Source organism: Amphiura filiformis, chromosome 4 (genome assembly GCF_039555335.1).
Source record: "Amphiura filiformis chromosome 4, Afil_fr2py, whole genome shotgun sequence".
Lineage (NCBI taxonomy): Eukaryota > Metazoa > Echinodermata > Ophiuroidea > Amphilepidida > Amphiuridae > Amphiura > Amphiura filiformis.
In genome coordinates, this window is record NC_092631.1 from 33,186,716 (window position 1) to 33,211,869 (window position 25,154).

General features: G+C 36.4%; 2 protein-coding genes across 2 annotated transcripts in view; one reads left to right on the forward strand and one right to left on the reverse strand.

Moving 5' to 3' along the window:
* Nucleotides 1-25,154, forward strand: part of LOC140150132 (dynein heavy chain domain-containing protein 1-like) — a 37,489-nt gene that overhangs the window by 1,620 nt on the left and 10,715 nt on the right. The window contains exons 2-9 of the mRNA XM_072172136.1: nucleotides 977-1,164; nucleotides 1,277-1,559; nucleotides 2,405-2,570; nucleotides 3,774-4,000; nucleotides 4,629-4,800; nucleotides 6,256-6,445; nucleotides 7,457-7,555; nucleotides 12,069-12,276. Of these exons, the coding sequence (XP_072028237.1) occupies nucleotides 1,048-1,164; nucleotides 1,277-1,559; nucleotides 2,405-2,570; nucleotides 3,774-4,000; nucleotides 4,629-4,800; nucleotides 6,256-6,445; nucleotides 7,457-7,555; nucleotides 12,069-12,276 (1,462 nt within the window). The 5' untranslated portion in view covers nucleotides 977-1,047. The remainder of the gene's footprint in view (nucleotides 1-976; nucleotides 1,165-1,276; nucleotides 1,560-2,404; nucleotides 2,571-3,773; nucleotides 4,001-4,628; nucleotides 4,801-6,255; nucleotides 6,446-7,456; nucleotides 7,556-12,068; nucleotides 12,277-25,154) is intronic.
* On the reverse strand, nucleotides 21,950-23,566 carry LOC140149778 (fibrinogen C domain-containing protein 1-B-like). Its single transcript, XM_072171825.1, has one exon. It carries the CDS (start codon nucleotides 23,539-23,541, stop codon nucleotides 22,078-22,080), a length of 1,464 nt encoding a protein of 487 aa, XP_072027926.1. The 5' UTR covers nucleotides 23,542-23,566; the 3' UTR covers nucleotides 21,950-22,077.

The window sequence follows — 25,154 nt, forward strand, 5'->3', positions numbered from 1 at the left end:
CTTTGCGACAAACGCTTCATTTTCTACTCTCCACTGTGATGTCTAGTTCTAATTTTACACTCCAATAAGATTAGCATTGTTTGGAGCTATTTTGTTCCCAATATTTTGTTGTCGGGGTAAACTGTATGCAAAATGTTGAGCTATAAACATGCTCTTGGTAAAATGTTTTTCTGGCATACGTCAGCATCTCTGCAGCTGTTGTCAACCCTATTTTCAGTTACAATAATATGAAGAGTGGATTTGATATGACCAATACAGTAGAACTTATGAAGATTGATAAGAGTCCAAGTGCCACAACTGCTAAAAATAGGGACCACACAAAATTCAGATTCTGAGAAAGATTGCATTTTAAAAACTTTTGATTAATGTCCGTTAGTGATGCCCATTGGCAAAGAAACTGCAAACCAACTTCAGATTGGGACCCCCTTGTGAACCCTCATGTTAGTACAGGTGATCTGCTGGTCATAAAGGGCTTAAAGGGAGTCTTGGTAATCATAACATTATGCCTTATATGTTAGAAAAATAATTATCAAGCACGAATCACATGTTTTTATATAAAACAAAACTCATATTGACCATAAAAACGAATAAAAACAGTCAGCTTTCAACACGCGATATTCAAAATTCCTGCGCCAAAATTGTTTAAGGGCAACGACGTAATGGCTATTTGTGCTCAACCCAGGAATTTTGAATTTCGCGTGTTGAGAGACGTATGTTTTTATTCATTTTTATGGTCACTATGAGTTTGCTTTAAATAAAACCATGTGATTCGTGCTTGATAATTATTTTTCTTACATATAAGGCATAATGTTGTGATTGCCGGAGACTTCCTTTAAGAAGATATTCAGTTTGGTTTCAAGGTAATCTGATTACTATATTAGTACGTTTTTTTCCCAACTCCAATTAAATAGTATACTACAAAATGTTTAAGGAATGTAACAAATTACCATTTTTTCTCTTGTCATTGATCCTGCAGTCAGCACCATCTACACCCGAGCCGCGCCCACATTCATCTGCCGCAAATAAGGTCAGACGTCTACGGCAGAGATGTTGTCAAAGGTCACCATGCACTGGACAGAGACAGTGGGTAAACATGCCGAGGAGACGGTCTATCCCAGAGTGGATGTGTCTGTAGTCTTCCCTGGAGCACTATCTATCAAAGAGGTAACATAGTAATCTAACAATATTTAAACAATTTACCCAGATTTTTAGTTTAAGTTCTCTTTCAATTTATTGTATGTTGTTTGAATCTTACATCCGATATTTTTTGTTTCAGCTTATGGGCTGTTATAACGAGGACCAAGCCACCTGGCATGATGGAATCTTAACAAGACTTATCAGAAATGCTAACATCTCGAGTAAAGCAGCCAAACAATTTGTTGAAGAACAGACTGAGAAGAAAAACAAGATTCTACTGAATCCTCCCAGCGTCATCGATCAGTGGATAGTGATGGATGGAGATTTGAGTGTGGGTTGGAGTGAAGGGGTAGGACCTTGGCTTGGATCTTGTGGAACTCAGGGAGTTTGTCTGGGACATGGAGAACAGTTAAAGCTAGGAGGTGAGTTTATTGGTAAGCCAAGGGTTGGTTCAAAGTGTAGGACCTTAGCTTGGATCTTGTGGAACTGACAGAGTTTGTCTTGGACATGAAGAGCAGTTTAAGCTAGGAGGTGAGTTGATTCATTAAGATAATGATAAATGGTATAGAAAGTGCTGGTAGAAGATGTAGAACCCTGGATCTACAAATATCTACATTTATTTATTTATTTATTTATTTATTTATCTTGTGAACTGAAAAATAAAAAGTAATGTGCTGCTGAATCTTCCCAGCATCACTGATGAAGTATTTTTTGTGGTTTTAAACATTATTATAAAGTCTGCATGAAAAGTAACACAGCTGTTATAAATATGCCTATAGCTTCAGAAGTAATAATTGTTTCCACAATATTTCTATATAGAAAGAATGATGATTTAGTTACTCGCATTTTGATACCTCATTTGTCAAATGTTGTTCAATATTAACAACACAGTATTAATTGCTTTTAAAGAAAAATACCCGAATTTAAAAGTTGCTGTTTACAGCGATCAATGGATATTACGCAAGCATTGTGGCATGTAAAACCCTCCATTATCTTCGCGCTGACTTCAAATCAATACAAATAGGCTGCTTAAATTCTGGAATTTTTCTTTAAAAACACTGCTGTATTGTTAATATTGAACAAAATTGGACATCAAAATGCGCGTAAATAAATCATCCTTCTTTCTATGTTGAAATATTGTGAACACAATTATTAGTTCAGATTCTATAGGCGTAGTTATAACAGATGTGTTACTTTTGTGTAGTCTTTAGATACCATATATAGCCTAATAACATTATCTATCAACTTTTCCTGTTGTCAATTTCAGAGTCAACATCTATGATATTTGAGACGCTTGAGCTGACAAAAGCTTCACCAGCCGTCATGTCTCGCTGTGCTGTGGTACATTTAAGTAATGATGTTGTGCACTGGAAGTTCTTGATAGAATCATGGATTGGTTCAGCCAAGTCTTGCTGGGAAGTTAATAGTGACAGGTATTTATAACATCACACTAACCAGTCACTACTCCTAATTCCAGAAAAATACAGCACTGGTTTTTTTGGGTTTTTTTGTAATTAAAAATGTTATCCTGTTTTGCCAAATGAAACATACCTAAATCCTAATCCTTTAGTTAGTACTAGCTGGCAAAAAAATCCAATTATTAAAATTTTTGTAATTGAGGGAAAGTGTGCCAAATATATGCAATTTTGAAAATATGTTTTCCAAAAATTAACACGTCAAAACCTGAAAAGTTAGTCTTAGTACATGTCTTTGGGTTTGATTTACAGCATACGAAAAAAAAACCCGAAATGCATGTTTTTGGCCCACATTTTCAGAAATTGGCTAATTATTAAAATTTGACTTATATTGCCAGTTAGTTGTAAATGATTAGGATTTAGCTGTTTCATTTGGCAAAACAGGATAATTTTTTTTAATCCAAACATTTTAGTGCTGTCTTTTACTGGAATTGGGAATAGTTGCTAGGATATTGTATAAAAAGTAACCGTTTTTATATTTCTTTAAAAATAATCTTTTACTTTATTTTTGAAGCCCTGCCTACCTTTGAATATGTTTAACCTTGGTTCTTATATGATTGGCAACTATCAAATGTTTGTTAAGTTTGTAAAAAGCATGGCTATTTGTAAGCCTATTAACCCTAACTTAATCAAAAGCCACAATCAGCTATAGCAGCAATCCACTGCAAGCGCAAGTATCCCACATGATGCGATATTTGTGTCATCATGCGAAAGCACATATGGGCACAGAAAGCTTGGCTGGCCAAAGTAATCCCCAGTAGCAAGGTATAGCAAAATATGGCCGTCCTTATGTCTAGCATCAGAAGGGCCGGGTTGAAAACCTGAGAAAATTAAAATTCTCTTCATCTTCTCCCTTCCTTTTTTTCTTTCCTTCCTTTGTTCCTTTCCTTCCTTCTTTCTTTCCTTCCTTCCTTCCTTCCTTCCTCTTGTCCTTCCTTCCTTCCTTCCTTCCTTCCTCCCTCCCTCCCTCCCTCCTCCCTCCTTCCCTCCCTCCCCCTTCCCTCCCTCCCCCTCTCTCTCTCTCTCTTTCTTTTTATCTTTCTTTCTTTCTTTCTGTCCTCCTTCCTTCCTTCCTCCTTGTTAGGGTAATATGGCAATCAACCAATGAACTTTCTGGAATTTATATATTTCTATCATGTTTACTATTTCTCTGTTTTTTAGCCTTGAATTCCTACAGTCTCTTATATCAGACACATTTGGACCAACTTTGGTTTTCATCACCAATCAGTGCAGCACTGCCCTCACAGCCGATTTGTTGAATACAAACCAGATACGACTCAATACTGTTGATGGCATTCAAGAAGTGTCATCTTTCTTACGGATCATGTCAGCCCTCTGTGATAAACATTTTATGAATGAAGAATTGATGGAACCTGGAGATCAAGAAGGTAGCTTACTTATTGTGCCTTTTTAGTTTTAGGTCATCTGAATGGGGTGTGTGGGTGTATGTATCTGTCAAACATTTTGTGTAACATACATGTCTATATGATAGGATTCTGGTTTAAATTTGGTCCAATATGACTAAAGCAATTGAAATCAAACTTAGGTCGTACCTGCACTATGAGAACTTTGATATAATAGTTTTGTTCAATGTGACATACTGAGGTCAAAGATCATTTGAGGTGAACATTTTGCAAAGAAAAAAGGCCTCAAATGAACAGTTCAAGTGACAATATTTACCAAACTTTGGTCGCAACCGCACTGTAAAACTTTCAAATGGCGGTATTAACTACCCATAAAATGAGATGCTTATTTTTTGTTTCTTGTCATAAATGTTGAGCTTTGATACATAAAACTCATAAATTAAATTCCTGAAAATCTTAAGATATTGGTGGATTTGTTTGTAAAACTTAAGTAGCATTTTAATAAGCCCATTTATTGAGATTTCTATTATATATTTCCAATTTAGGAAAACATGTATTCTGTTAATTGTTATAGATAGGATAATGTGGATTTAACTTATTAATAAATGAAAAACAGTTGACTTAGGGTTTTGTTTAATTTTCATAATTTCAGATCCAACCATGGCCTCATTGACAAAGCGTTTATCAGTGCCTGACGTACAACGTCGTCGTGCCAGTTCCGTAGGAGACTCACTACTTGGTTTGAGACCCAGGCCTATGACTCTGATGTCATCTATGTTTGCATTTGCATATGTGTGGGCATTTGGTGGCCATCTGCACAATAGGTATGTCACTGGAAGGCTAAAATTGTTATGGCTTTCTCATACTGACAAACCCCATTTAGCTATAAACCGTCCCTTTTGTATTATGCTGACTATAGAGTGCATCATTTTTTGCAGTGCAAAATCATTTCTGTCTTGATCTCTTATTATACTCTGGTGAAATGGTGAAAGGCACTTTACAGGTTATACTCTAGAATTCCATTTACAAGCATGCCTCTTAATGAGTGTTTTTTTGAGGAAAAAGACGCAAGGCCGAAACCCTTCACAAAAACGTTACAAATGATTGGTCTTACAATAATACATGTTTGTACAGCTGCCTGTATCAGTAATATAGTTGTTTAAACTCCAAATCATGTTTTTGTGGAGGGTGTCTGCCTTTTATCTCCTTCATCAAAAAACCCACTCTTTTAGAGGCATATATACTTGTAGATGTAATTCTGCGGAATAGGGACAGTTAATTAGTAATCTGTTATGTCATCAGTATACAGAAATCACAGTGATATATTTGAGACATGGAGAATGTTCTTACAAAGGGTGTCAAGGGTAATAGGGCTCAGAATTAAATCTTAATCAGTTGATATTTTTTGCTGTTCCTTTTTCATGATGATAATAACTGAATTTTCACAATTACCGGATTGGCCGGATAAGGGAACAATCCAAAAACAAGCGAATTGTGTATCATTCTCCATTAATTGTCTAAAGTGCTCAATTTTGGAAAACAAAAGATGACTCAGTATGGGACAATAACACTTAAAGATGGTATTTGAGTTCTGTATGCAATCATCATCATCATCAGTCGGCTGCGGAGTAGGCGACTACAAGCCTTCTCCAACTAATGCGATCTTGGGCAAGCGAAACAATTTTGTTTGGCTGCAGCATCCCTTCAGTATCTCCCAGGAGGTGCTGGACATACTGTAAGTACAGTGTGTGCGGCCATCCCGGTTTCATCTTCCCATGTGGTGGAATATAAAGCGCATATTCTTTCACAGGCTCGCCATCTTCAAGACGCAGTATATGGCCGAGAAATTTGAGTTGATGAATCTTGACTCTGGCAACCAGTGGAGTGGTGTTGGTCAGGTTGTAGATGGTTTCATTTGGAATCCGATCCACACGCTTGATGTTTAACATGACTCTGTAACAAGATGTTGCAAATGCATTGATCTTGTTTTCCCATGACTCGCACCCGTACAGAAAGACAGTAACACATGTTGTCTGAAACAGCAATATATGCATGTATAGGCATGTATGCAACATGAAATTATGGTGTTTTAACACCATAATTTCATGTTGCATACATTAAAAACATTAAAAACATGTTTCCCTATGAAGATCACACAGCTAGCCGGATAACAGAGTATGTGAATGAATGAATAAATGAGTGAGTGAATGAGCACAAGCAGAATTAATGTAATGAACAAATGAATGACTGAAATATTTAATGACTCGTTTAATTTTCAGGTGTGCCAGCAAATTTGACCAGTTTGCAAGAGAGTTACTTGCCAAGGCTACCAATGATGTGCATTTTCCCAGCGATGACCTTGTCTATGATTACTGTATTGATCCTAATCTTGGCATCCTGGTACCGTGGGGTGATAAGAACCAGGATAGAGTCAAAACGCTATCAACTAACTATACTATCATACCTGAGGTAAGTGTGGGGTTTTGTCAATAATGGGCTATTCCATTTAAAATCCACACTACCCCTGTGGAAGATTTTGGAAATATGTTCTACAGGAGGAGTATGAATTTTAAATGGAATAAACGTATTAGGCAGCTCCATTTGAAACACACCCTCCCTCAGTGGAAGATTCAGGTTGTATCTATCTCAGAAGGTATATGAAAATCAAATGGAGCTGCTTTTATATGCTAATTCCATTTGAAATTCATACTCACCCTGTGGAATGTATTTCCAAAATCTTCCACAGGGGTAGTGTGGATTTTAAACGGAATAGCCCAATGTCGACCAGAGTGTTAACCTCCCTCTAAACACTGGAATGAAAGATTGCTCTTGTGTGGAATAGGAAAGCTAACAGAATTTGAAAGAGCAGCCTATTTCTTTCCTGTAAACTTTTAAAATATTGTCCAGTTTGACATTGTATCAATTGTTGTGTCAAACTGGAACTTAAAGGATGAAGACAAACTGTAAATTCCCTATGCACTCCAAATTTACTGCAGGTCCAGGGAGTAAGGGTGGTAAATGGAGCAATTAGAATAAATGATAAGAATGTTTTGTTTTTACTATCCTCTTATTGTTTGATAGAGGATAGGGAGGTCCCATATTTTGAGTAGCGGATGCTGGCGCAGCTGTGAACCTGTGATTTGAGACCTTCCCCACCACCACTACCCGGCATGTCACTGTGTAGTTTCAATATCTGAAACTTTCTGATAAGCAACCATTAATTGTGAAGTAGTATTTTTGTTCCTTCTTTCACACCTATTGTATTTGATGGGTTGAGAGATATTCCCTCTTGATAGACCACCTAGTTGGCGCCAATGGATATTTTTGCTGTGAACTTGTGATTTCCCCACCCCACTACCTGGCATGACATTGTCTGGTGTCAACATCTAAAGTATTCTGATACGCAATAATTTGTGAAAAGAGAGATTCAACCTTTATTTAAATTCAATCTGTTATTTTTTTCACGCCTGTTGTATTTAGGTGGAGAGATATTCCGGTTTGGTAGACCTCCTAGTCGGCAGCAATCATCCTGTGTTATTGACAGGTCCACCAGGAGTAGGCAAGTCTGCCCTCATGCAGGTAAATATTATTGGCATCCAAGAATTATTTTGATTGGTTTCAAAGAGGGTTATATCATGTATTGAGCCAATCAGAGATAAGGTAAAAATAGCCAGTATAGGACTGAAGAGGATTTAGCTTGAAATTGCTAAGAAATCTACAAGCTTTATTTTGATTGATTACTCATGTGATTATATCATGTGATTAACAAATCATATGAACTGTACTAAAGGCAGTATTGCCCATGTGGGTAAATGCCATATTAATTGTTGATAGTTTGAATTTATCTTTGAAAGAACTGTACCATAGGAAACCTTCATTTCAGGAAATTTTATAATGCCAGATCCAAACATGACTGAATAGTTTTAGTAAATAAAATTAGATCAAGATTTTTAAGTTAATCGTAGATAAAAATATCTTGTTCCAATGAGTGCAAAAGGTTTCTGCATTTTTTTATATCTGAAATTTATTATTATTGTCTTGCATAGAAAAATGGAAGCATCAGGTAGGGATGTAAATCTTCAGGATATTTCCTGATTTCAGGAAATTTTGCTTGGATCTTTCCTGTACAAAGAATAAGGGAATACACATTTTCAGGAAATGTTAAAGAAGTTTCAGGAAATTATGTCAGTGCTTAATTTGTTTTCTTCCCTGATCAGGAAATTTCCCAATGAGCTGTGACATCCAGGGCTAATTGGGCGGTGCAATAAAAAAAAAGGGGGGGGGGGGGGTTAAGTTGTTTTTAAAACAGAAATAGGTTTAAGAAAACTATGGGCCCGCCAATTTTGGCAAATGGGTCTGTGACCAGAACCTAGGAGAGAATTAGCACCCCGCTAAATTGACATATTTAGTGCCCACACAAGAATATAAGTTTAATATCATACCTTACATGTACCTTTTCATTTCAGGGTATGAAAGTAAAATAAAAAAGATTAGCCAATCAAAGGTCGTTTTACACAACTCTATACTTCAGATTTATTAAATGTTTCATTGCCTATCACACATGTGTAGGGGTATGTATACACCCCTACATACATACAAACATACATGCACACAAATTCTCCAGACCCATGAAACACACATGTAAGTTCAAATAATGAAATAGCTCATAATGTTTCGTATTGATTTATTTTATGAAATAAATCATCAATAAAAATTGTTCTATAAACTGTTTTTTGATGTATATCAGCACTGGCCATTAAAGGCACATGCTAAGCAATTAGCATCAACAATGGACATGTTAAGAGTAAGTCTATGTATACTAATTGTATCCTGTTTTATTGTGTTCAATCCTGATTCCAGATAAATGGAGACTTTTTTTCCAAATGGGCTATTCCAGTTGAAATCCATATGCCCCCTGTGGAAGACATGACCTTAATCTTCCATACAGGGAGTGGGAATTTCAAATGGGTTTACTTGAATGGGTGACTCCATTTAAAACCTGCACCGCCTTTGTGAGAGAATAAGATCATGTCTTCTATAGAGGGTGTATGGATTTCAAGAAGAATAGCCCAGTAGTTTTTTGCCCCCCCCCCCCCACCAACAACAATACTACATGAAAGTTGTAATGACATGTTTATCTTGACAAAATGGTATGGTTTTTTTGACTCAATTTTTCAACTTTTCAAAATATATAGGCAAATTTGCTCTAATCTAAAAATACAATTGATTTATCAAAATATTTCATCCAAATTTGAATTTCAACAGAATATCTACCAAACTTGAAAGCTGTGGACTCTAGCCTCAAATGTGAAGCTAGAGCTCACAGGTAGCCCAGCAGGTGGTCTTGAAAGGCTCAAAATGACAGTCGCTATAAAACAAATATTTGTGCAAAAATAGTTCACCTTAAAATATGTGAATCTCCCGTTAAATGAGAATCTAAATTTTTATATCTGGAAACACAAAATAGTCCTAAACTTCTCTGGAATCAGGAATAAACAAATATAATGGTATCAATGCTGATATTAGAATATATCATGCATGATTATAGGAACTTTTTACTTTATCTTCTGTTATGTATTGCATGCACAGGAGGCAATTTATTTATATTTATATTCAGGTTTATTTTGTGATGGTTTAAAGCCAAAATATGTTTCTACAAAAACAAGTGTATATGAACGTTGCTTTTAGAATGGAGAAACCAAGTTTATCAAAAGGGGAAACAAACCAGGCTTAATTTAATTATCACATTGAAAAAAATCCTAGTTTATTAAATTATTATGATATTTAAAAAAAAATCAAAGCAAGTAACTACAATCAAGGAAATAAATAGTTCGCACACCTTGACAATATGTTTGAATTCTTCATTGCTGCTCTGAGAGTTCAGTGAAATTAGTATAATAATGTTTGATGAGAAGTTCAAACCTTTCCCTTTCCCCTTCGCTCCCCCATGGGCCCATTCCCCTCAATCAGTGTTGGGGAGACTGGAGAGCCCAATGGAAAAAGTGCTTTCATCAACATTGAACTGGGGGGAGAGGGGTTGCGATTTACATTTAGTATGCCAGAGTGTGCCAACATTAATTTCCTTGATTGTAGGTTAATCAATATGAGAAGCCAAATTTATCATATTTGAAAAGCCAAGTTGTTAAAGAAATCTGGTTTCTTGACCAAGTTTGTCAAAAACATGGCTTTTCAAATTGAATACCAGCCAAAAAACACCAGGTTTCACTGTTTCCTGCATCTACAAATAGCTTGCCATGTTATACGGAACAATATGTAGAATATGTGCATATTGCATGCACTGCTGTAGAGATCAGATCATAGAATATGCAAGCACTAATATATTCTTTATTACTTAGCACATATTTTATGTATATATAAGCTTACAGTATCTATGCCACTATTACTATATAGTTTGTCTCGTCTTAAGTTGAGAGTAATGCCATGCTGGATTTCGCAGTGGCAGATTTGAATTGTGCACAATAACCTAATCCGAGAAGCAAATAAAAACGTGTAGAAGGGCAATTTGTCTTTACGCTGGTGACACAACCGCGTAAAAGCACTGATGCAAATCTGGCACTGCAAAATCCAACATGGCGTTATTCTCAACTTGAGATGAGACACACATCATAAATGCATGATTTTATAAGGAAATATATACTCATAGTTGTTTGTTTTGTCATTGTTATTGTAATTTTGTGAATATGAAATATAATCATGTGTAGAGAAGACATGATTGTGTGTTTGTACCTGTCTGTTTAAATTGTGGTCACTGTTGTCTTGTTGATTTATGAGGGACTGGGAAGGAGGAACTGAAACCAAAATTGTATAGAGTTGCGGTACGTGCCGTGATCATGATTGTATGCCCCGTGGCATGAAACAAGCATGTATGACTGATGATGAGAAATGTGTTTGTCAATCCATGACAAATAACTAAGAGCCTCACATTTTGAAAAAACAGCTCCTGGTCCTGTGATTGTGTAGAGAACAGGAGCCATTTTAAAGAGCCAGTGGTCATTTTTCAGAAAGTATCAAAATACTTATTCTGGTACACTACTCTTGTTATATACCCCCTGATTATTTTGAGGCTGAGGCTAATACGTTTACCACTACACCATGCTGCCTGAGCTGGTATAGAAGCTTGTTTCTTGTTCTCATACTTGAATCAATACAGTTACAGGATAAATCCTGATTATCTGATGATGAGTAGTGATGCAATAGTCTGTATACCTTCCTCGAGTCAGTAAAGTAAAATCAAATTTTGAGATTTTCTCAAAAACTGTTAATTTTTGCATGAATCTGTTATGCTAGTTGGATTCCTTGCATCATTTTCCTTTATGAAAATGTATAACTTTATATACTTCTCATCATTACATTTAGAGATATAATATACTCGAGAAAGGTATACAGACTATAGTATGAGGCGGGATTTCTTATGACTCGAGAGCATTATTGCAGGTCAAAATCTCATGCAATCGCCTAGCTTTGCTCCAAAGCCAACCTATTTTCCATCCAATTGAAAGAAAAAATGAAAAACCATGCCATATGCCCTCTGACACTAATAGTAATTGCTCCAAAGCCAACCTATTTTCCATCCAATTGAAAGAAAAAATGAAAAACCATGCCATATGCCCTCTGACACTAATAGTAAAGACCAGCTGCTCGTAATAACGTAATGTTTCAACAGACTGGCGGCTCGGTGAGTGGGCTTTCGCGGTTGGTGGGTTTTGTAGACCAATATCTTAGGGAGACAGTGATCTTTTACTGCATAGTTGTCCTACTGCATAGTGGCCATATACTTACTTGTTGGTGACTTATGTAGCTTGCCAATAGTGAAGCTTGCCTTGGCAAGCTCTGTACCATGTACATGTACTGCTGGGAGTGGTATTAATTTTTTACAGAATGGTCTAAACCAGGCAGGGATTGGCCTATATACATTTTCTTTAAAAAAGACCAGTCACTTGCTTGGGTTTATTTTACTTGGGGATCACTGGATCTTCTAAGGTACTGCGAGGGCTCTGATCAAGAGCTAGCAATCGCCATGATATTTTCTATCAAAATTGTGAAGTCATTTTGTAATTTGTTTGTCTCACAGAATCTTGTCCAACCCAAAAACTACTTTGTAAAGACTAGTCTTTCACCTGGACTCACCTGCCAATCATTTGAAGATTTCATTGTCAGCAAGCTCCGCCCACGAAGTGTTGCCATGACAGCAGCGGCTGGCACTAAGCAACCAAAAGGTGGCACCAGTCATTTGTTCTTCATTGATGACTTGCATTGTAGTAGGATGGATATAGAAACAGGTTTGTACAAATTTAAAATGTTGAGGGTTTAGTGCATGGAGGCGCTACCTGCCATAGCTGCCTTATAGTCAAATGACACTTTCTGCATTCCATGTTATATACAAGTTAAAAAAGATGACACTGGGCAGCTGTCAAGGAGGCGCTAGCTGCCATAGCTGCCTTATAGTCAAATGACACTTTCTATTATTGAAGACCGAATTAAAAAGACTAGTTTGCATCTGACGTCAGTGCAAAGGCGCGATGTGATTGGTCGCTGACCTGCGCAGTACGGCATTTTTGGTCTGGTTGACAGAACGTCATAATTATGCAAACTGGTGTTTTTAATTCGGTCTTCAATTATACATTCTGTTATATACAAGTTAAAAAAGATGACACTGGGCAGCTATTAGAGTTCTTGCACTAAGCTCTTGATGTGATCAAGCAAACTGTCTAGGAGGAGCTAGCTGCCATAGCTGCCTTATAGTCAAATGACACTTTCTACATTCCATGTTATATACAAGTTAAAAAAGATGACACTGGGCAGCTATTAGAGTTCTTGCACTAAGCTCTTGATGTGATCAAGCAAACTGTCTAGGAGGCGCTAGCTGCCATAGCTGCCTTATAGTCAAATGACACTTTCTACATTCCATGTTATATACAATTTAAAAAAGATGACACTGGGCAGCTATTAGAGTTCTTGCACTAAGCTCTTGATGTGATCAAGCAAACTGTCTAGGAGGCGCTAGCTGCCATAGCTGCCTTATAGTCAAATGACACTTTCTACATTCCATGTTATATACAATTTAAAAAAGATGACACCTGGCAGCTATTAGCGTTCTTGCACTAAGCTCTTGATGTGATCAAGCAAACTGTCTAGGAGGCGCTAGCTGCCATAGCTGCCTTATAGTCAAATGACACTTTCTGCATTCCATGTTATATACAAGTTAAAAAAGATGACACTGGGCAGCTATTAGAGTTCTTGCACTAAGCTCTTGATGTGATCAAGCAAACTGTCTAGGAGGCGCTAGCTGCCATAGCTGCCTTATAGTCAAATGACACTTTCTACATTCCATGTTATATACAAGTTAAAAAAGATGACACTGGGCAGCTATTAGAGTTCTTGCACTAAGCTCTTGATGTGATCAAGCAAACTGTCAAGGAGGCGCTAGCTGCCATAGCTGCCTTATAGTCAAATGACACTTTCTACATTCCATGTTATATACAAGTTAAAAAAGATGACACTGGGCAGCTATTAGAGTTCTTGCACTAAGCTCTTGATGTGATCAAGCAAACTGTCAAGGAGGCGCTAGCTGCCATAGCTGCCTTATAGTCAAATGACACTTTCTACATTCCATGTTATATACAAGTTAAAAAAGATGACACCTGGCAGCTATTAGAGTTCTTGCACTAAGCTCTTGATGTGATCAAGCAAACTGTCAAGGAGGCGCTAGCTGCCATAGCTGCCTTATAGTCAAATGACACTTTCTACATTCCATGTTATATACAAGTTAAAAAGATGACACCTGGCAGCTATTAGAGTTCTTGCACTAAGCTCTTGATGTGATCAAGCAAACTGTCAAATGTCTGTGAAATTTATTTTTCAAATAAAGCTACAAAACTTTTTCAATTTGGTTTCCAGCAACATGAAAAATAATTTATCGAAAACTGTTTTAACCTTTATAAAAATTAAATTCCAATGAAGTTGAGCAAATTGTAGCCATATTTTTAAGAAAGAATCCAGAAAATTGATGAGATTTTTGCTGAACCATGAAATGGTATCAGCCTATAAGAGTGAATGTTACTAGCTTACTTACTTACTTACTTACTAGCTTACTAGCTTACTAGGTCATCCAGGGGTCACAGGGGTCAAAAAAGGTCATTTTAACTGAAAATGCTCCGATTGAGCTTGAATTTAAATGCAATGATCCTTGTGACATTCTAAACATGTTTAAAACATTTAAAGATTTATATAAGGTCATTAAGGGGTCATAAAGGGGTCAAAGGTCAAGGTTCTCAAAATGCTCCAATTGAGCTGAAATTTAAATGCAATGATCCTTATGACATTCTAAACATTTAAAAAATATTTTAAGATTCATTTAAGGTCATTAAGGGGCAGTAAAGGGGTCAAAGGTCAAGTTTTCCAAAATGCTCCGATTGAGCTGAAATTTAAACGCAATGATCCTTATGACATTCTAAACATGTTGAAAATATTTTAAAATTCACTTAAGGTCATTAAGGGGCAATAAAGGGGTCAAATGTCAAGTTTTCAAAATGCTTCAATTGAGCTGAAATTTAAATGCAATGATCCTTATGACATTCTTAACATGTTTTAAATATTTTAAAATTCATTTAAGGTCATTAAGGGGGTCATACAGAGGTCAAAAGTCAAGTTTTCAAAATGCCAGCTTCTCACGATCAAGGTATATTAAAACGGCAATTAATGAACAGGGTTCGAATTCAGCTGTATCACATAGCAGTTTGCTCCACATTTTGAAGTAACTGCTACCCAATTTTGCATTTGTATAGCACTTTTCATAGTGCTTTATATATAGAAGTATCCTGATTATGATGAATTAGCCAAAAACTGCTACGCAAGATTTTTAAACGAATTCGAACCCTGTTAATGAAACAGTCTTATTAAAATTAATACCATCCTGCACAGTATTGCTACTTGATCAGATCGTCACAGTCATCCGCCTAACTTACGGTACCTCGTGCCCTTGCAAAGGGCACAGTTGCTCTAGTTCATTTGATATTGTTTACTTTTCCTCTTTCATTAACACCATTCGGGCGGTCATACCATCGTAGCATTTCGAGATTATTACAGAGTCCGGGTGACAGTGGTATAGGCCTACCACAATATACTGCCGAAGCCACATGGTTCAGCTATGGTGCGGTTATCGCTCTAGTTAAAAACAACCCTAGAGGGAGGGAGGGAATTAAAAGGTCGGATTATATTATACTAGGAATTTCAATTGAATGAACACAGCTTCCACCAGCTTTATGCGATCCAACCACGAGCGTATATCGCGTATTTCAAACTACAACGCGATCACACAACCTTGGATACAATTACTAACCAATCACAAGTGCATTGGCATGGTTGGATTCACTTCCGTGCTATGCATGCACAGCCGTACACACTGGCATACATCACGCAGTGTACGCAAAAAATCGGGCTATGTTCATTCAATTGAAATTTCCACTATAATTTTCTCCTGTGCTCAGCTACATGATATGACACTATAAACCATTTATAGGATATAATACCATATAACAAATATTGGTTCTGTATAACACATTTTCACGGTGCATTCCAAAGCATAGCACAAGTTATCTAATTGATGGACAACAAACCTGATTGAGGGGACACTTTTTCAGCAATTTTCAATGGGATTTAAAATCCTTATGACGCTACACTTCTCATTGCATTGGTAGAGCAATTACAAATTACACTTTCTATCCAAAGTTTCTTTCTCTGTCCAGGTAACTTCCGTTATTTGTCATTTGTTGTATTAATTACAATTAGCTGCAGAGATTTAATTGGGGTTGAAGGGAGGGATGCGAGGTGAGGGGAAATGAGTTCACAATCAGCTCTGTGTTTGATTTGAAACCATATTCTTGAATGCTTAAGACACTTTATGCAAATTTATTGGTTCACACATACACGCTTAAAGACACCGCATTTGACGTCACTGCCACATCAGGGTGAAAATTGGTATAATCAGGTTGAATACAATATTAAAATAAATAAAATAATGAGTTTCACTTCAGGTGCAAAGTTGATACACTGATGTGAGTCATACAGCTGTGGTCCACACATGACCAACTGTTCTGTGCACATGACATACACACAGTGCACATACATAATCCACACCTTAACTGAGCTAAAGATACATGAACTAATGTATACAATACATCAAATACCATCTTTGTACATAAACATTAAAGCCATACAATTGTTTTACATTTTTATATTCAACTCTATATATGTGGCTCTCATAATAAGCCTATCTCTGCGAGCACGCGATATCTCCGCGCGTACGCGCTCACTGCGTAGTACGCAGTGCGTACGGACAAACTCTCTATGATTAGTATTATGATTTACCCACAATGTTAGTCATACAACTGTGGTCCACACATGACAACCATTCTATGCACATGACATAGTGCATTCACTCCATATCGTAAATAAGTTTATACAATGCCTGCAGTGCTAAATATATGAACTAAAATATACAATGCAACAAATGCAATCTTTATACATACAGGCTGTGCTGGCCGTTCACAAGGAGGCTTTTTGACCCACATTGACATCATTGATGGCCACATATGGCTTGCAGGCCACAGGTTGGCCACCCCCTGTTTTACATAAACAGTACAGCCATATAAGTTTACCAACAACCATTACACTAAATAATGAGTTTCAGTTAATGTGCAGAGTGGATGCACTACGAGTCAAATGCCTGAGCTCTATGCATGACAACAGTAACTATTTCAGTTTCTGTGCACATTACCTATGCATTGTGCATGAGCTACCATATATCCTCAAATAGTTGCCCCCTTCAATTAAACCCCCCATTTTTTTTTTCAACCAAGATGTTTTAAAATTACAGATATGTCGTAATCGTAAAGCTGATCGTAAACCCAGAAGTGAATCATTCCTAAGTTCATATTTTGTCATTTCAGCATGAGTTTTAAACTTGCCTAATGATTTTAACGAGAATTATTGTTTTAAAAATGACCTAAGAAACGTCCCCCTTTTGGAAAAAGCAACGCCCCCCGGGTGGCTATTTAGGGATATACAGTATATGTGTTACACAAAGACGGTACTCCATGCATGACAACTGTTCTTTTGCACATGATCTTCTGTCGGTCCGTATGACGTTTCTTGAGATAGATCACTTCTTCCCATTGATTGCTTTTGCCGATATTTGGCTGTTCCATCTTGCCCCCTCGGACACGAAGGCGACACTTGTTGCACTCAAAAGGGAAAATCACAAAACATGCCATAAAATAAATGCCTCTTGATGAAACAATTCCAAAAGTTTGATTTCTTATAACGAAATCAACTTTAAATAATTACCAAAGACAAGACAAATTGGTATTTTCTGTGTAAAGAACACTGTCTTGAACTGAAAGGCCCAAACCAATAGGGATTTCGTGAGGTGTCCCCTTTGACAGATGTGAGAAGTGTGTAAGTGCAGAAGATGGAACAGCCCTGACCGAGAGAATATACATAGTGCAGTTCTCCACACCATCCAACTGAGTGGATGAGTTAGGAGTCATACTGTGACTATATTAAATATATGAACTAATATTACAATACACCAAATACCATCTTTAATACATATTATGTTAAATACACATTATAAAGCGATTCTGTGACTATATTAAATATATGAACTAGATTACAATATACACCAAATACCATCTTTAGTACATATTATGTTAAATACACATTAAAGCGATTCTGTGACTATATTAAATATATGAACTAGATTACAATATACACCAAATACCATCTTTAGTACATATTATGTTAAATACACATTAATGCCACACTCTTTTACATTATTAAAATATCAATTTACCCGCAACTCTTTAATAAGACTAAATAATGAGTTTCAGTTATGGTGCGAGTGGATACACAGTGAGTCACAACAATTCTGGTCCATGTGTAACAACTTTTCTGTGTACCTGATATACACATAATAATGCATCACCATACCTTAAATGATGAGTGGATGAAATACAAGTTGTGTGACAATTACTGTGCCAAAATATATGAAATAAAATTTACAATACAACAAATGAATCTTTATACATATTATTTTACATTATAAACACAAAGCCATATAATTGTTTTCCATTATTATATAAATTTAATTAATTAAATTAATGAAATTAATGAGTTTAAGTTTAAGGCACAGAGTTGATGCACCATGAATCGTGCAAAGACTGCAAGTCTGCATGACAGCTGTTCTGTGCACATGTTTGTAATGTAAACTTAGAAATTGGCTGATTCCTTGTTGGTTTTAACATGTTTTATGAACTGTTTTGGCAATTTCAGATGTTTAAAATAACAAGAGGTGTGGAATAAATAGGTCATGATACTGAGTATATAGGACATGACCTTGTCCATGGGTGCCAAATGTGGCAAATTTGATAAATGCAAAAATATGGAGTAAAAAAACAAAAAAATACATAAGAAAATACACATCACAAACACCTCAGAACTTTAGACTCAAGTATGTTAGACCTTTGGTGTGCTCAGTATATGATAGCCTAAAGTTTGTGTAAGGTAATAATTACAGTAACTTATTTTTCAAAAATGCTTCCATTGGCTCCCATGGAGCAGATCGTGTCACATATAAAGTTTTAATTATATAACAGGAAAATTTTGCGGGGTTTAATTTTCACATTTTTATGGTTAAACAGACAACTGCTAAATTTAAAACCGTAGCTGTTAATATATTTTTAACCCATAGACTTCAATATGTAGCTGTTCCAAACTGTGAATAAAAGAACCACAAAACTGATCAGAATTAAGAGTTAAAATCACAAAAAGTAACCCAGTGAAAATAAACCATTATAGAGTAGTCAGTATTATTAAAGAGGGGTAACCCTATTAGTCTTGGATATGGATTGTCTTTAAAATTACATGTTAATAATATCAAATATCGCCCCTTTATGCTGCTTTGAGAAAAAGGAGAGCATTTTCAGCGTAAATGTGAATAAATAGCCAAATTTGCAATCCAATACCTTGGTATGCGTGAATTGCATTCTGGGCAGGCAAGCAACAAGACCTGACGACAATGTTGCAATGGCCCAATGTTGCAAGTAGCTGTTGAGGAGACTGATGATTTGTTCATAATTCCCTGCCCAGAAATCCAAAGTAATTTTTAGTATTTACAAAGTGGTAGCCTCTAAAGGCCGCTGTGCTTCATGATTTCTCCGGAAATACATCGACTTGGAGCGTCAAATTTCAGGATAGCAATGAGAAAAATAGTATCTCTTATGTGATACCAAAACCTCATCAACAATGAAAAATATCAGGGGGATGATGCTGTCGATCGGGTCACGGACCTTTAATTGGGCAAGAATGACAGATTATGTACTGGTTATAATGCTTTAAAGCAAAGCATGATGGAAACGTATAATTTGCTGCTTTCCTTGTGATATTCCTTGGCTCGTCCAAAGCTGACTACAAGTAATTATTAATATTATCGCTGTTTAGGCAAAACCTTTTAACTCCAAAGCTGCCAGGTGTTAAATATGTACAATATAATATGTTGTATTTGTACATATTTAACACATAGCAGCTATTGGAGTTACGAGGTTTTGCCAGAATAGTCACGATAATGCATTGCATGCAGATTTTCAATTGTTATGAAATTTAATAGGCCTATTTATATATGAACCTGTTGACAACAAGTCTATACAAGTCATAAGATTATTATGTGAAATATTTGTGTTGAGAAATCAGACCCCATAGTGATCATAGAAAATTTATTTGATGTAAATCATTCCTATGTGAACAATGAACATGTTATTTATCAATTGATATAGATTACAGTTTCCCTTTGAAATATACCCTAGCATAGATGTAAGATGTATTCTTTCACTTGAAACTGATAAAATACAACTTTTCAATTTTTCTTCCCACTATTTCACATGGTTTAGGACAGCTAGGACAGCTACAGAAATTGGCGGGAAAAATATGTGTGGCTGCAAAATATTGTGATTATGTGCATGTTTGCATTGCAGTCAAGTCACATTTGGTATGTTGTTAACACCAGCAAACGTGTAAACAAAACAAGGATTTGCAGTCGAAATGCCACTCGGATTTTAAAATTATTTTGAATTTTTGGCACACTAAAAGCAGATATTTTGGATTAATTGGTGCAAAAAGATGCAAATTAAGACCATGCACCAGATACAGTTTTCGCAAGCGTGAAAGTCTTACCGTTTTTAAATATAAGGACATTTTGTGCGTAATTTTGAAAGTTTTTTACTGAAATGTTGATATCTCACAGTTCACTTTTGGCAACATTGCAAGATTTTTGAGACGAGATAACTTAAAAAATATGCAAGTAACTTTTTGCACTATCATTAAGAGCACATCAATGGAAGGTTTTCTCATGTTTTTAAATGTATTTTTTAAACACAAAAATATACACCATTATGTGAAATGTGTTTGCTGAATAGAATGACAAAATTGGGTTTTTTTTCACATATTTTTTCAGGTCCATGTTCTCTCCCATTACTCTGCCCTTAAAGATAACGTCTTATTAAAAGCAAATACTTTTTGTGGTGGATGATCACATATATGTGACAGGATCAAGAGGAATGAATCACATGTCTGCAATTTTCAAATAGAAGTTTTTTACATCATGTTCTGGCAGTTTACAAATGCTACATTTTGATGCAAACCCCGTCCAAGTTATGAGCAATTTATCAATGGCTGAAAGCAATATAAAACAAACGAATTTGAACACTGTTTTTGCCAATATCTCAAAAACAATATTAGTGATAAACAACTCATTCCCTTGATCATGTCACATATGTGACACGATCTGGTCCATGGGGACCAAAGGCGGCAAATTTGAAACTGAGAGAAATCTATAAATATGGAGTAAAAAACAATAAAATACATAAGAAAATAGACATCAAAAATCTTCATAACTTTAGAACCAAGTATGCTAGACCTTTGGTGTTTTCAGTAAATGATAGCTTATTGTATGCATAACGTAATAATTACAGTAACTCAATTTTCAAAAATGCCTCCTTTGGCCCCCCATGGAGCAGATCGTGTCACATATATAGTGTTACATACTTTAAATCACAATCACAAACTTTAATAGGTTGTTACCTTAATTAATTGCAGAATGTACATGCAATTACTGGCAATTTGTGATAGGTATTTTTACCAAATGGAAATGATAGAAATTAAATGGAATCTCATGTTCAGTGAATAAATTACTTGAATATTGACAAGTAATATTACTAACCAGAAATATTACATACCAGAAGAAAAAAACACAAGAATAACAGAACATGATAAGAACCAATGTAAATGCATGCAAACAGAGAATTTTGTGCAAATATGCACACATTTTAAAGACTTGACAAGGACAATGTTGTGAGACAGGGACAATGATTTCTGGAGTTTGGTGCCTGGTATATTTCTAAAATTCAAATGTGAGGTTTCAAATGATCTTATAGCATGTGTAGAAAATAGAAGCATACTTTTGAAGGAGATGCTGACACCTTGAAACATGTTTGATACTTTATTAAAAAAAAAAAGCAATTAATTATTTGAATCTTTTGGAAAATTAAGCAGAATAAATGACTATTCACAGTTCAGTAGGCCTTGTGTTGTGCTTTAGAATGTCAAAAAGGTATTAATTTCTCTCATTTTATGTTATATCCAAAGAATGCATAAATCCAAACATTTTTAGGTCATCAAGCTTTGTAAAAAAAACAATGTTCAGTCATTTTCATACATTTGATAATTTTCTTTGTATGTTTTTCATGTTTTGTTCTGTGTAAGTTTTAAAAACAGTTAAAATGAATTGTGTGTCAAAGAGAATACACAGTTCTATGTATTTTTACCATAAAACTGAACTGAATTATTTCCTTTTATCAAATCTAAAAGAATTATCATGACTCTATTTTGAATTTCAGAATTATAAAAATTAACTTGACAAGCCAACAAGGGTGTTAATGCATCACCTTAAAGGATTTAAAACTATGAAGGAGGTGGGGAAATATGATTTGTTTAATTTTTAGCATGAGAGTGGGGTGGATTGGCGTCATCTATGGAGTATGTCTCACCATCATGCTGGATTTTTTGAGGGAACGCGAAAATTTCCAGTAGTACCATACCATTCCTGATGAACTGGTTCCTGTTGAACCCAGGTATTGACCATTCAGATTTGACCTATGGCAGCTTTTATACCACCAGGCACCTTGGTAGGTTTCAGCACAGTTACTTACATGTACGGAGTTATCATTGTCCCTATCATACGTTGAGAATTGCATGTTATTATGATAACCCAAAGAGTCACCAGCATTGCCACTGTATGACCCAATGGTGAGGACATAATTAGAAGATGAATCACCAACAGTAAATGATTCATATTCAGCATAAGCTGTGTCACCATCAAATGCTTCTAGTTCTATGCGTAAACGAGGAGGACTCCCTGAGGATGTCAGGAGATGAAGGAGTCTTAACCCTGCCCAATACTCTCCATCCACATTACCAAATCCATTCTCATAGTCATCCCATCCCCTGTAAAAGTTTACAGACCTATTAAAACGATGCTGAAATACAGTCCAGCCACCCCCATCTGTGTCCATATCACAATATACATCAACTAACTTTGATCCGCGCACCCATGGTTTAATCTTGTAAGGACCGGAATTATAATCTCCACTTAAAGCAATATCTAAGCAGTCACGAGGAGCATCTTGTAGCATCAAAAGTTTAGTTTGGACATCTAATTGACTTGCCATTATCAAGGTCAAATTTTCCAGTTGTTGGCTTTGTGTCTCCAGGATTTCCACAGCTTGACTTCCCAAAATATCTCTCATTGTGTTCGACACTACAGCTGTTGAATTCTGCACAGCAATGTCAGAGTCATTGACAGGTACAGGTAGACGTTGATTTAAGAGTTCAATTTGATCTGTTTGCTTGTCTAACGAGTGAGAGATGTTCTCTAGTACAGATACCATGGTATTCATAGAAGCTGATATATTATGCAATTGATGACTTTGCATTTGTAAGAGGGTTACTACTTGGTTGAAAGTGTTAGCCATCAGAGATTGGGTTTCACCTATCTCACTCAGTTTACTTAAGGTTTGGTTTTGAATCTCAGCCATCTGGCTTTGCATCTCAGCCATCTGAATTTGAGTCATTTCCATTTGACTTTGGGTTTCACCAATCTCACTGAGCTTATTTAAAGTTAGGCTTTGCGTCTCAGCCATCTGGCTTTGCGTCTCAGCCATCTGACTTTGCGTCTCAGCCATTTGGATTTGAGTCGTTTCCATTTGACTTTGGGTTTCACCAATCTCACTGAGCTTATTTAAAGTTAGGCTTTGCGTCTCAGCCATCTGGCTTTGCGTCTCAGCCATCTGACTTTGCGTCTCAGCCATTTGGATTTGAGTCGTTTCCATTTGACTTTGAGTTTCACCAATCTGACTGAGCTTATTTAAAGTTTGGTTTTGCGTCTCAGCCATCTGACTTTGCGTCTCAGCCATCTGAATTTGAGTCATTTCCATTTGACTTTGGGTTTCACCAATCTCACTGAGCTTAGTTAAAGTTTGGTTTTGCATCTCAGCCATCTGGCTTTGCATCTCAGCCATCTGGCTTTGCGTCTCAGCCATTTGGATTTGAGCCGTTTCCATTTGACTTTGGGTTTCACCAATCTCACTGAGCTTATTTAAAGTTAGGCTTTGCGTCTCAGCCATCTGGCTTTGCGTCTCAGCCATCTGACTTAGCGTCTCAGCCATTTGGATTTGAGTCGTTTCCATTTGACTTTGAGTTTCACCAATCTGACTGAGCTTATTTAAAGTTTGGTTTTGCGTCTCAGCCATCTGGCTTTGCGTCTCAGCCATCTGACTTTGCATCTCAGCCGTTTGGATATCATTCCTTTCCATGTGACTTTGTGTTTCACCTATCTCACTCAGCTTATTTAAAGTTTGGTTTTGTGTCTCAGCCATCTGGCTTTGAGTTGTTTCCATCTGACATTGCATCTCAGCCATCTGAGTCAGAGTCTGTTGCTGATCATTCAGACTGGTCTCTATCTCACGGTGGTTATCTTGTTGGGCATCCAGCTGACTTTGAAGTACATTAATGGTTCCATTTTGGTACTCACCCTGTTTCTTCCACTGCTCTTGCAACATCACAATTATTTCTGGTAGTATAGACACCATCTCATCTGCACTAGCAGTATTATTTTCAAGTAACATGTTTGCAAGGATCTGTAAGTCTTGTTGATTATTCAGTGAATTCTGCAGGTGACGTAGGGTAGAGTTCATAGCAGCCGATGTATTAGTGACGTTTGACAGAAGAGAGATGGTTTGTTGAAATCCAGGACCAATAGCTGTTATTTGACAATTGACTTCATAGAGGGTTGCCATGGTAATGGAGACAATGATCACAAACTTGATCGCAGACAATGCCATGATGATTTTTTCTAATGCTCTGAACGATTGAAGTGATGATGGTGTAATCAGACAGGCTCGATTCTAAACACAAAATGCTTCAAATCTTGTCTAGTAATTTAGTAATGTAGCAACTTGACAAAGCTGTACTGGTATATTTCCTGGTTCATAGGGTCGTCTATTGTCCACGTCCTCAGAGACAAGGTTTCCAAACCCGTGATTTGTAGCCTAAATTGGGGACTTTGGAAGAAATTCCCTGCAACTTTGGACTATTTCAATTCCCATAGAAACCAATGGTTAAGAAAACAAACATTGGCCCATGGTATTTGCCTGTCTGTAGAAACTGGGTTGAAAGAAAAAATTTGGTGCCTTTTTGTGATTTATTAAACCTTCAATTTGGGCAAACCTGTTTGGCTGTTGAGATATTCCAGTTGAAATCCATAACACCTGCTATGAAAGACATGACCTTAATCTTCCACACAGTTAGTGTGAATTTCAAATGGTTTAGCCTGAATGGGTCGCGCCATTTAAAATCTACATCCCTGTGTGGGTGATTGAGGTCATGTCGTTCATAAGTGGGTGTATGGATTTCAGCTGGAATAGCCCAGGATATTGTTGACTGGTTTTGTTTGTTTGTGTTTTTTTGTTAGTGAAGTCGTGCAATTGCTCACAAAGCATAAGACCAAAATAAATTCTCTATACCCTGTTATTTTTACTGTGTTTTATTT

What these genes read in the sequence shown, in the direction of transcription:
- LOC140149778 (XM_072171825.1), bottom strand. Translation starts at nt 23,541, where the DNA reads ATGGAAATGACTCAAATTCAGATGGCTGAGACGCAAAGTCAGATGGCT.